This window comes from Artemia sp. Qi Xiang Cuo, chromosome 6 (genome assembly GCF_049724085.1).
Source record: "Artemia sp. Qi Xiang Cuo chromosome 6, ASM4972408v1, whole genome shotgun sequence".
NCBI lineage: Eukaryota > Metazoa > Arthropoda > Branchiopoda > Anostraca > Artemiidae > Artemia > Artemia sp. Qi Xiang Cuo.
The window spans coordinates 22,490,554-22,503,342 of record NC_142799.1 but is presented as its reverse complement, the minus strand read 5'-3'; the positions used below and the strand labels follow the sequence as shown (position 1 = coordinate 22,503,342).

Sequence of the window (12,789 nt, the reverse complement as noted above, 5' to 3'; positions counted from 1 at the left end):
ATAAGATTTTTGAAGAGTCAAAATAACAGTTGGGGGAGGGGGCAAACTGTGGCCAGGTATCAAAATCATCCCCATCCATTTCGCTTGCAGAATTTTAAGTAGGACTAAGTTTAAAACATCTTTGTCTTTGCCAGGCTTTTCTTATGGACGAAGCTTAGCAGAAGTACTAAGTGCTTATATTCTGAATTTTAAGCAAAGCTAATTGTAGAATAGGCTAATCACTCTTTTTAACATTCCCGAGAACTTATACAGTAAGCAAGTAATCGCTTTATAAGTAGTGATTATAATATTGATTTGAATAATGTGCAAGATGTGAATTCGAAGGCAAGAAGTTTTTTGAATCTTATGTATAGTTATGGTCTTTCCCCTTCTGTTAATATTCCAACTAGAATATCTGGAGCTTCTGCATCTGTGATTGATAATCTGTTTTTGAATGTTAGCTGCGACTTGTCGCGAGTATTAGTAAACGACGTTTCCAATCACTGTGCTATTGTGATCCCTGCAGCTATTAGTTGTTGTCGTCAAGGAGGTGGTATGACTGAAGTTAAACAGCCTATAATTAATAAGAAAGCTATATATAAATATAGGACTAAACTAACGAATGAGTCATTTGAATGCCTTGATGGTAATGATTGTGTTAATGATAAATTTGGTAAATGGTATGATAAACTGATTCATATGTTAAATGAAAGTCTAGAGTTAAAACAAAAGCGTAAACGTTATGATGTTGCAAAGAAACCATGGATATCGAAAGCGCTACTTAAATCGATGGATAAAAGACAAGAGCTCTATGAAAGGTCTACTAAAACTGGATCTCAATCAGATAAAGATATTTACAAAAGTTATAATAGAAATCTTAACACCCTTCTAAGACAGGCTAAAAAGCTCTACTTTGTAAATAAATTTAAAGAAGCAGAAGGCAATCCTGCGAAAACGTGGAGAATCATCAAGTTGGTAGTGAACCCTCGTGCTGCCCCGACTATCCCTGACATTCCTGATGCTCACTCGGATAATCAAGTTGCTAATATAATGTGTGCACATTTTACAGATATTAGTAAGAGTGTATCTGAAGAAAGCTCATATTTCTTTAAAAGTTGACGAATCTGCCGATAAATCTTGGCAGAAGGTCTTGGTCCTTACAGAAAAGTGCAAAGACTCCAAAGGTATAGTGGGAGGAGACTTTCTGGGGCTTTTGCAAGTAATTGAGGCCAGTTCAGAGAGGCAAAAAAGTCTAATATTTAGACATTTTGAAATCCTAGGAATGTCGTTACAAATTTTGATCGCAATTGGCTTTGACAATAATAATGTTAACACAATACGTATAAAAGATCTTGTTGTTCTCTTAAAAAAATATGTGCGGGACTTGCCTGTGCTAGGCTGCATTGGTCAATTCTTTTCCCTCTGTTCTGCATATGCAGCTAAGAAGATGGAAGTGACATTTTTATTCGTGACGTAGCTGCATATGTGGCAAGTAGCCCAAAAAGACAGGATGAACTAAAAATTTATCAAAATTTCTGTCATGTGGAAAACCATAAGCTTTTGCAGATTTCAAGTAAGTCATGGCTCACCCTTGAAGCTTCCGTTCAACGATCTTTGCGCAGTAGAACCCACTCATTTTATTCTTTACCAACCATGGAGAAGGTGACTCCGCTGGAGATAGAGCAGCCAAAGAAAATTTTTTCTTTTATCAGTGATTCATCTGTGAAAGTTATTTTGCATTTCCTTTCATTTGTCTTAAAAAGATCAATATACTAAACAAAGAGTTTCAAGCTGAGGGAACACGGATTCACAGGCTTTTGGAAACATCGCGACAGACGTATCTGTTGCTCCTTAAGTGCTATGTCAAAAAAAAAAAAAAAGAAATAGGGCGGGTACAATATCCATTTAAAATTCGGTTGAGCCCAGCTCATTTTCTTGCACTTGATTGTATAAAGTTGGGACCAAATACTCTGTGCCTCATGAGAAGCCTGCAAAACATTGGCCTATTGAGTGCTTAGCAGGTTCACTGCATCCAGATGAGCTGTCTGAATTTTTTTTTGAAGTTGTGCTCACAAAAGAGCAAACGGATTGACTACAATGACCTAACGTTGGAAAATCTCAAATGCTTAAGTCCAAATGTTGCTTTATCTGGAGATGTGGACACTCTTTTGCCTCTTTTTCAACGGTTTCTGAATTTGCTGGGTGACACTGAGGCACAACGTGATAAAATGCAAATGAAAATGTAATAAACACGCAATTTTTTGTGCTGTTTTGAAGGATGATAATTCCGTTTTGTTTCTGCTTCCATTTTTTTTCGCTGTGCTAGGGTACGGTACTTGACTTGACTACAGTGAAGTCAGCTATAGTTCACGACTAGTTACTTGGACCTCTTATATTCCTTTCAAAACGTTTGGATAAAATGGCGACAAAACTTTAACTAAACATTGGATGCAGTCAACTATAGTTCAGTTAAAGATCTAAGCAATTGAAAGAAACATCAGCAAATTTCATGCAGAGCATTACCTTTTAAGCGAAAAAAAAAAGAATGATAATCATTATCTAACTTATTATTTACAGTTTGATTTCCTAACTTTATTTTAAATACGATTGAAAAATTGAAAGATAATATGTTTATCGATCGAATGATAACTGGTAATTATGAATAAATGCCGTAAGAATGGTGAGAACAGTGAAAGGGGCTGCGCGCGCGGCGGTAGCCGCTCGCGCGCAAATTTTTTGTCTTGCACACGCGTTTAACAACGTGCACTCTTTTTTGGCCTTGATTTGCACTCTTTTTTGATGTCAGCAGTTGGCAACCCTGGTTAGTATTTATTTATTGTTCTTGTAAAGAAGATGTAATCAAACTATGAGTAAAAAGCGACAAAAAACTTTGGATTTTTTTTGCGGTGAAAGTACAGAAGAAAAATGAAGAAACTGGTAATAGCGTCCGCGCTCAAAGTGTTGGGTTAGTGGAGATAAATTCCCCTACCTGTGACAATCTTTCGGAAACATGCTGAACAATAGATGGCTCAGGTCAACATGAAAGTTCGGTCTGCATCCCTGAACCCCTTGCGGGTTCCAGTAGCAGTCAAGAACCTCTCTCAGATATATCTACGATGCGTCACGACAAACCAGCTCAACCAATTCTTGGGAGATATCCGGCTTCCACTTTTAACGGAAGGAAATTCGGTGCACATCAGTATAAGACTTATGAATGGATAGGATAATCAAAAAACTTGAATTCCATGTTTTGTTTTGCTTGCCACCATTTTTCTATGGGAATTCTAAGGCCTGGAGAAACTGCTGGAAAAGGGGCTTTCATTGAGTCAGGACTTTGCAAGTGGAAATACAGTTCTGCTCTATTAAAGCAACATGATGGTTCTGAAAGACATAGACATTGTATGCCAGCATGGACGGAATTAAAAACAATTAGTACTGATACTTTCAGATCTATATCGAAGGCCTTAATTCATTCCAGATCTCAAGAAGTTCAAGAAAATAGAGATAATGTAAAGTACATTTTTAGCGCTATTTGCTTTCTTCGCCGCTAGGGTCTTGCTTTGATGGGTCATGACGAATCAGAAACATCTGCAAACCGGGGTAATTTGGTTGAATTGATGGAGGAATGTCCGAAGGTGACGAAAAGCTGAAGGCCAAGTCACAGCACCGATATGGTCAGTATTGCAGTCATCAGTACCAAAATGACGCAGTTACACTGATAGGAAATGCCTTGGACCAAGAAGTAATATCAGCTAATTACTTTTCTATTCTTGTCAATGAGACAAAAGACGTTTCTAGAAAAGTACAATTAGTGATCCTACTCAGGTACACATCAAATTAAAAACTAGTGGAGCGACCAATCGGCTGCTATCACATGCACAGATTAGACGCCGGGAGATTTTCCACCACGACTTGTGAAACTATAGAAAAGCTTGGTCTAGATTTGATGCTGTGTATTGCCCAATGTTATGACGGTGCAGCCGTCGTGTGGGGAATTTAACGAAGTTCAAGCAAAGTTTAGCGAGAAGGTGTCTCATGCAGTTTATGTACACAGTCAAGCCCACATTAAACTTGGTTTTGACTGACTGCCAAAAAAAATCAGCGAACTTTCGGAATTTTTCTCTCTGGTGCAAAGACTTAAGGCATTTACAGCATGCAGTAATACTCGACACGAGCTATTTGTTGAATCTATATGGAATATATGCGAAAGCCATTTGTAGAGCTATTTGCGGAATCAGATTTGATGCTGTGTATTGCGCAATGTTATGACGGCACATCCATTGTGTGGGGTATTTAACGGAGTCAAAGCAAAGTTTAGGGAGAAGGTGCCTCATGCAGTTTATTTATACTGTCAAGCCCACAGATTAAACTTGGTTTTGACTGACTGCCTTAAAAAAATGAGCAAAGTTTCGAAATTTTTCTCTGTGGTGCTAAGACTTTTCGCATTTTTATCATGCAGCAATACTCGACACGAGCTATTTCTGGAATCCCCGTGTATTAGCGGGCAAAAAGTCTTGGAGCTTGAGAGGACCGTCCAGACTCGCTGGTTTAACCAGTCCGCTCTATTTTGAAGCTGAGAGTCAGATTTGATTGTATTGTTGCTATGCTTTCCGCAGTCTCTGATAGTTCCAACGACGAGGCAGCATGTGAAGCAAAAGGACTACTAGACAAATTCAGCTCTGCCTCTTTTGTCTCGACTTTGCACATAATTGAAAAAGTACTAGTCATTGTAAACTGTATATCAAAGCAACTTCAATCCGAAAGTTTGCTGATTTATAAGGCAATTGAACTGATTTCTGGGACATATGAGACACTCCAAATGCTAAGAAATGGTAACGAATGAAACAACTTAAGCAAAAACAGATCCGAATTCTTGGCTTTGCACGATATCCAGGAATGGAAATCTCCACAATCTAAAACCAGTACTCAAAGCAAGAGAAGTCAAGCCATTTCCACTTGTCTCAAAGACTTTCTTTCAAAATCAACAACCGGTAAACGTAATACCAGTCATCCAGTTGAATCAGACTCCGGTAAAATTCTGTTAGACCGTTTCACGAGCGAGATGGACCAACGTTCCATGCAAAATATGCCTCTGCTCGACGCTTTATCTGCCTTCGACCCCTCAAGTTCTGATTTTCTCGAACTTTCGAAAGTGGAAAGGGTTATGTGTCATTATTAAGAGATTCAGTATGTCGATGACCATGTCATAGAATCCAAGCTTTCTCTTGCAAAGCTGCATCTGTCAAAAAGTGATATTTCAAAAATGGATCTTATTTCAGCTATCGAAATTTTATACCACCTCCCAGTTGCCTATTCTTTAGTGCTAAAACTGATGAAGCTAGTTGCTACTTTGCCTGTGACCACTGCCACCAATGAATGATTTTTCTTAGCATTAGGGCGTGTAAAGGACTATCTGCGATCAACGATGGGAAACGACAGATTTAGTGATCTCATGATAATGGCCGTTGAAAAAGGGGAGGTAGAGAAACTGGATTTGGATAGCTTAGTCGACGATTTTGCCAAGCAGCGAAGTCGCCGCCACCCCCTGTTTTATGTATGTTTACTCAATGTTTTTTTTTTGGCATCTTCACAAAAAAAAATCGAAAAAAGATCCTTGCCCCCCCCCTACATTTTTGAGAATTGACGCCACTGGCTAGCTAAGGAATAAGTGGCTCAAAACCATAGCATAAGATAATGCTTCAATAATTTTCTTTGTGATTTAGGAGAATAGGCTAGGCTTAGGATTAATCAGGCCATGCAGGCCATATAGCTATATGTATTTGCAAAAGTTTTTTTTTATTGGCTTTACTGGATATTATGAGTCAACTGTTGGTGAGAAATAGGCACAACAAAAGTAATGGTCTTATAAAAAAAAACACTAAACTTTTGTATATAGGCTATGGCCATAACTGGTATTATCAGGGGTAAGGAGAGTTGAAAAAAATTATATATATATATTTTTAACAATTTAACACAATTTAGAAATTGTGTAACATTTATTTGGAAAGAATACTGAACTGGGAAAGACAATGTAAATTTCTATTTTCCTATCTGGTTTCTGTCCTTTAAGTCTACTTTGGCCACCCTATTATGTTTTTCGTAGCCTATAAACTAGAGCCATTTTTTTTGTGATAATTTCATTTCATTTGTTTATTATGATAGTTTTGCTTTTTTATTGTTGCTAGTGGTTAGTATTGCTAAATTTGGCAATTTGTTGTAAGATTTCATATCTGAACTGAGCACTGCAATAAAAAAAATCTTACTTCATTACATTTAAAAATTTTCTACTTGTTGCTTGTTCAGAGTCGCATCCAGTATCCCCCCCCCCTAATTCCAAGATATAGCGCTAGATTATGCTCTAATTTCTCTTAAGTTGAGTTTTGTTTGGTATCGCAAACCAGCTGTTGACCATAAATAGAGAACTCTAAATTAAAACAAAAAAAACTAGATCGAGTGGTTGCCGACTTAGTGAGCCTTGTGTTCATCCTCGGAGTGCCACATGCTGCAAAGTTCTTCCACGCTTTACACTGTTCTTCCACGCATGGCGTAAAGATTCAGAACTGGGTCTCTATAGAAGCAGACATGCTATAACAAAAATGGACACATTTTTATATTGCTAGTTTTTTGCTTACTCCCATGATTTGGTTTGCGTTTTTGACAATTCATCCACCCACCTCTCCTATAATGGTATCAAATAGCCCTAGGCTATACAAATAAAACAATCTAAAAAATTATAGAATTCTTACTTTGCATCAGCATCGATGAACCATATTTCCTTGTTTTTACCCCATTTTTATATATGTTTGAATTAGTTTTCATCAATTATTACTTTACTTCTCTCTGTGTAGCCTAATGGTACATGAGGCCACTGCCTGGGGATGAAGTAGCAAAACGCAAACCAAACCATAAAAATAGGGGTAAAATTCAAGGACGTACCCAGAGGGGGGGTTAGGGGGGTTTGAGGGGGGGGGGTAGGGGGGTTATATATATATATATATATATATATATATATATATATATATATATATATATATATATATATATATATATATATATGTGTGTATATATATATATATATATATATATATATATATATATATATATATATATATATATTTATATATATATAAATTTCATTAAGTTTAGTCTTACCCATCAAATGTTACGAGCCTGAGAACATTTTCCTGATTTTGAAAAAAGGGGAAACAACCCCCAGAAGTCAAGTGATCTAAATGAAAATCACACCATTAGATTCAGCGTATCAGAGAACACTACTTTATAGGTTTCAAGATTCTATCTGGAAAAATGTGGAATTTTGTATTTTTTGCCAGAAGAAAGGTCACGGATGCGTGTTTTTGTGTTTTTTTATTGTTGTTTTTTTCCCAGGGGTGATCGTATCGACCCATTGGTCCTAGGATATCGCGATGGGGCTCATTCAAACGGAAATTAAAAGTTCTAGTGTCCTTGTTAAGGGACCAATAGAATTGGAGGGAAACTAGGCACCCGACCTTTTTTTTCCAAAATCGTCCAATCAAAATTTTGAGATAGCCATTTTGTTCATCATAGTTGAAAATCCCAGTAACTGTGCCTTTGGTTATAACGAGACCCCCTCCCTTACAGCCCCAGTGGAAAGGTCTTTAAGTTATAAAATTTGCCTATTGTTTGCGCATAGTATTTGTTATTTGGAGGTAGGCATACATTTTCAGGGGGGGGGTCTTTGCTGGGGGGTTTTCCACGAGGGAATTTTCCATTGGGAGGGAAGTTTCCAGGGAGTGAACTTGTCAGGGGAAAATATACAGTGGGGCAATTTTCCAGAATTCTTATACAATTTTTTTTTATGTGCCTTGCTTTCTCTTTTTTCGGCTCAATTTTACGCGCGGAGGGGTTAAGAGTAATTGTCCAGGTTAAATTTTCACCGGGATTTTAATTGTCTAAAGCATATTTCCGTGGGGAGCGGGTTTCTCCGTGGAGGTGGGACCAGATATCTTGGCACTATTTAAAAAACGATCAGAAATTAAATAAAAAGAACAAGTTTGTTCAACTGAAAGTAAGGAGCGACATTAAAACTCAAAGCGAGCAGAAATTACTACGTATATGAAGGGGGGTTGACCCCTCCTCAACACCTCGCTCTTTACGCTAAAGTATGAATTTTGTCCCAATTCTTTAATACTGACTCCTGAAACACTAAGGGCCGTTTAATTAGAACAATAACACGCTTTACTGAAAGCACTAAAAAACTTCACCGTAAAGACCGAGGTATTGAGGAGGGGGCAACCCTATTCATATACGTAATAATTTCTGTTCTTCTTAAGTTTTAAACTTGCTCCTTACTTTCAGTTGAAAAAACCTTTTTTTTAATTTAACTTAATTAGGAAATGTTTCTTTGACACTCAATCCTAATGAAATATCACAAAATATGATGAAAAGATAATACTTTAGAAACAATTTGAGCTATACCTTCGCACATTAGAAGGGCGGGGGGTGGGGTAAAGTATAGCAGGTCTGCATGAAATATGTGTTAGGTACAATAATTCTGCATATTATGAAGTAAGAATTGTTTTTTAAGAAGTCTTCTTCATGATGTAAGAATTGTTTTCTAACTTAAAACTGTCCAAATAATTTAACCCCACGCCTCCTAATTTGCAAATATATAGCCAAAATTTTATGTTTCCCATCTATTCTGTCACTTGTCTCACGCTCAACTAGGGTTGCCACCCGATGATTAAAAAAATCACTAGATTTTAGTGATTTTCTGGTTGATTTAGTGATTTTCTTCAATAATCTAGTGATTTATATGCAAATTTAGAGATTTTTTGTTTTGGCAATATGAAAAATCACTAGAAATAGGGATAAATTACTAAGGGTGGCAACCCTGCGCTCCACTGAAAGAAACTAACGAAGAAACCGGTTTGTTCTCAAGTTTTACACAGCGTAGACGATTGTTTGTCGTAAAATACACAAGTACAATAACAATATATGAAATAACCGTAAAATCAAGTGGTGAAAAACATAGAAACAAGTACCACAAAAGTAAAACACTCAAGTATAGGAAAAAGAATAAAAGGTTACGCTAAAACTATGGATAATAAAAAAAAATATGAGACGGTCGTAGAAATCTGGGGATGGAAAACGTAATAAAAACTACGAGCTTTAGCACGAGTTTTACGTTCAAAGAGATTCCTGTTGTACTGTGGAGGAGAAGGGTATCTTAGAGACTATATGTCATACTTTTGGTCACTTGAATAGTTATTCAAAGACATTCCTAAGGGAAAGATCTTTGAGTGGACGACATTCTTCGAACCCATGTGGGAATACAGTTTGAACAAGCCTTGTCAGTGATTTTTATTTTGGGCGTGTGTTTCGGCAATTGCCGAAATGCTTTCTGCAATATGTCTGAATGATCATTTCTCCCATAATATTAGTTATTTTCTAGAAATATGAGAGACCTGCATTCAAAAGACTCTTATACGATGAAAATGAAGCTTGGCCTTTAGACAAGGCCGTATCCAGGGGGGATTACCGGGTTACAAAACTACATATATATATATATATATATATATATATATATATATATATATATATATATATATATATATATATATATATATATATATATATATATATATATATATATATATATATAAAAAAAAAATATATATATATATATATATATATATATATATATATATATATATATATATATATATATATATATATATATATATATATATATATATATATATATATATATATATATATATATATATATATATATATATATATATATATATATATATATATATATATATATATATATATATATATATAAAGAAGGACTTGACCACAGAGAAACAGAGGGACTATTTATTGTCGTTTTTTTTTATTGGTTTGAAGTTTCACGTATCAAGTTTTATATTTTCACGTATCAAGTTTTATAAATATAAATTGTAATGCGTTTTTTTTTAAGTTTTTGACCCTCCCTCCCCCCAACAGAGAAAAAATCCCGGTGACGTCCTTCCCTTTGGATATCTCAAATTAAGCCAAAGAAAAAGAAGGACTTGACCACAGAGAAACAGAGGGACTATTTATTGTCGTTTTTTTATTGGTTTGAAGTTTCAGGTATCAAGTTTTCAGACCAAACAGGTAGTAAAAGGTGGTTATTATTTCTCAAGAAATAAAATATAATGGGATTGGCTTACGAAAACACATAACAAATAATTTTCTTCTACAAAAAATGTGATTGGCTTATAAAAATACGCCACAAATAATTTCCTCTACAATCCCCTCTTCTTTCTTTGTACGACTTTTGTCAGAGATTTAGAGTTAGTTGGTTTTAGAGTTTTAGTGTTGGTCGAAACAATTGCTGCAACATGTTTAAAAAACCATGTCTCTAATTATATTATTTCTTTTCTCCATATAGGGGAGGAACGCATTCGAAAGTGCACTTGTACGATCAAAACGGCAAACTACTAGCGGAAGCAACTGGTCCCTCTACAAGTCATTGGGTGAGTCCTATCTTCCACGTGTTCTCCTTGTCCACGAACTACAAAATGAAAAGATAAAATCTCGTCTGACTTGATTAGCACCCTCCCCCTGTCTCCCACAGAGTTTTCAGGCCAAATGTTGGCACTTATTTATTATCCCGACCTCACTCAAGAATTCTGATCTGTATGATCTTGAAAAAACCGGTTTGTTTGTCTGCATTAGGTTATAATTAGCTTAGTCTCATTGAGAAAAACTACTTTGCAAGTATATTTTAATTAAATATTTAATATATAGAGGTGTTAGGTTAGGTATTTAACATTATGGCGGCCTGCTTTCCATAATTCTCTGTTGTAGTTTCCATGATTTTATTTCTAAAGTGTCATATTTTCATCATATTTTTAGTATATTCATTAGGACTAACTTCACTTTTTGAGTGGGGTCAGGATAATACTTAAGTACCCAAATTCTAACAACATTTTCATTTATTAACAAAACTATTTTCAATTTATTAATTAATTAACAAGTTATTTTTTAATTCATTATTTAAATTATTTAATTGTTATTAGTTAGTCTAATTATTATTATTCAGTTATTTTTAGTTTCAATTTTTTTATGAATTATTTTAATTTAATTAAAATTTTATTTTATTTATTAATTATTTTAATGTAATAAGTACACCCTCTACTTTATTTTACAAAAATAAAATTTCAAAAATTACTGAACGATGTCATTATTTAGATTATTTGTTTAAAATTTTACGCCCCTAAAATTTCTGCAGACAGGGTAAGTTTTTGGAAAAGGTTTTCGCTACTGTTCGTTATATATATTTCTTCTGTGGCCCAGCTATACTATAGTCGGTTTAGGCGATGATAGATGGAAAAATGTGTAAATGGTCCGTACTCTTTGTTGTTTTTCATGTCACCCTTGGGATAGACAATTGGGCAATTTATATATTGAGGACTTTCATATAAAAGCTCTGTATCTCTAGGTTTGGTTTGAGATTTGCGTAAATTCCTTTATCTACATCTTTTATCAGATTTAGACTATAGAGACAGAAAATAATGTTTCAAGCTTCAAATTGTCCTAATTTAAAAAAATACGCGTGTTTAATATTCTGTATTAATATTTTTGGATATTTACTAATTATTAATATTCATTCATAATTCATTAATATTAAATTTATGTTTATTAAATAAATTTAAGGCATAAATTTAAAATATATTATAATTTATTTATACATTAATATGTTCATACAATTTTTTAATTAGATTTATTCATAATATTTATAATATAAATCAAAATTTATTAATATTAACTATTTTTTTTTATTAATATTACTAATATTTTTTAATAATCCTTATTTCTGTTTAATATTAAAAAGATATTCCTTATTTTACAAATATTAAAGATAATATTTTTTCTGGTTGGTCCTTCATATAAACCATTGAAGTCGAACGTAGCCTAAATCGTCAAAAATTCAGAAATGGTTCATTTTTAGTGATGTAATAATATATAATCCTGTTTGATCAACCTACATAACTTTGTTAAGGCTGGGATACTGCCCCCTTCATCCAAGTGATGGAAGTGCAGAAGGAACAGAAAAATCATCCAACTTTCGTAACCTCTTTATCAAATGAGGTTATTCTATTGTGATATAAATAATATATAGTTGATTTTATTTTTCCTTCATTTTTAGCTAGTTGGAATGGAAGAATGTCAAAAAAGGATAAATGACATGGTACAAGAAGCAAAACAGAAAGCCGGGATATCCGAAGATACTAAGTTAAAAGCTTTGGTAAGTTTAGACTTGGGTTTAAATGTCTTTCTATGAAAATGAACCCCTACATATATTTTGAATATATTTTAGTGAATTCAGGTAAATCCTAATACATCTACAAAAATATCTAACAAGATTCTAATGAAACAGAAGCAAGCTCACTGATTAAAAGTATTCGGTTTTTTTGCAGCAGTTGTAACTATTTTGTATTCTTTTTTTTTAATATTAAAATGAACTCTAACCTTTTTTTAGTTTTTATCTTTCAAATAGAGCTTTCGGTTTGGAAAGTACAAAATTGATTAAATTTAATGCAAAAATGAATGCTTCAGCAATGAGAATTATTTACTATTGATTAAATTCTAACAGCTGCGGGTTTTGAAACATAAAGACAAAAGCAAAAGGATTTCAAAGGCAAAAAATACTTTCACAACCGCCGGTATTTTATTTAAAGCAACATTTAAAAACAACTAACTATAATACTTTGGTTTTATTTCAGCATTGTAATTACATTCGGTTGCATTATGAATTAAATATTTGAATATGTGCGT

General features: G+C 34.2%; 1 protein-coding gene across 1 annotated transcript in view; it reads left to right on the top strand.

The window, feature by feature from the left end:
• Nagk (N-acetylglucosamine kinase) overlaps positions 1 to 12,789 on the top strand; it is a 90,825-nt gene that overhangs the window by 40,560 nt on the left and 37,476 nt on the right. The window contains exons 2-3 of the mRNA XM_089090085.1: positions 10,400 to 10,484; positions 12,161 to 12,259. Of these exons, the coding sequence (XP_088946211.1) occupies positions 10,400 to 10,484; positions 12,161 to 12,259 (184 nt within the window). The remainder of the gene's footprint in view (positions 1 to 10,399; positions 10,485 to 12,160; positions 12,260 to 12,789) is intronic.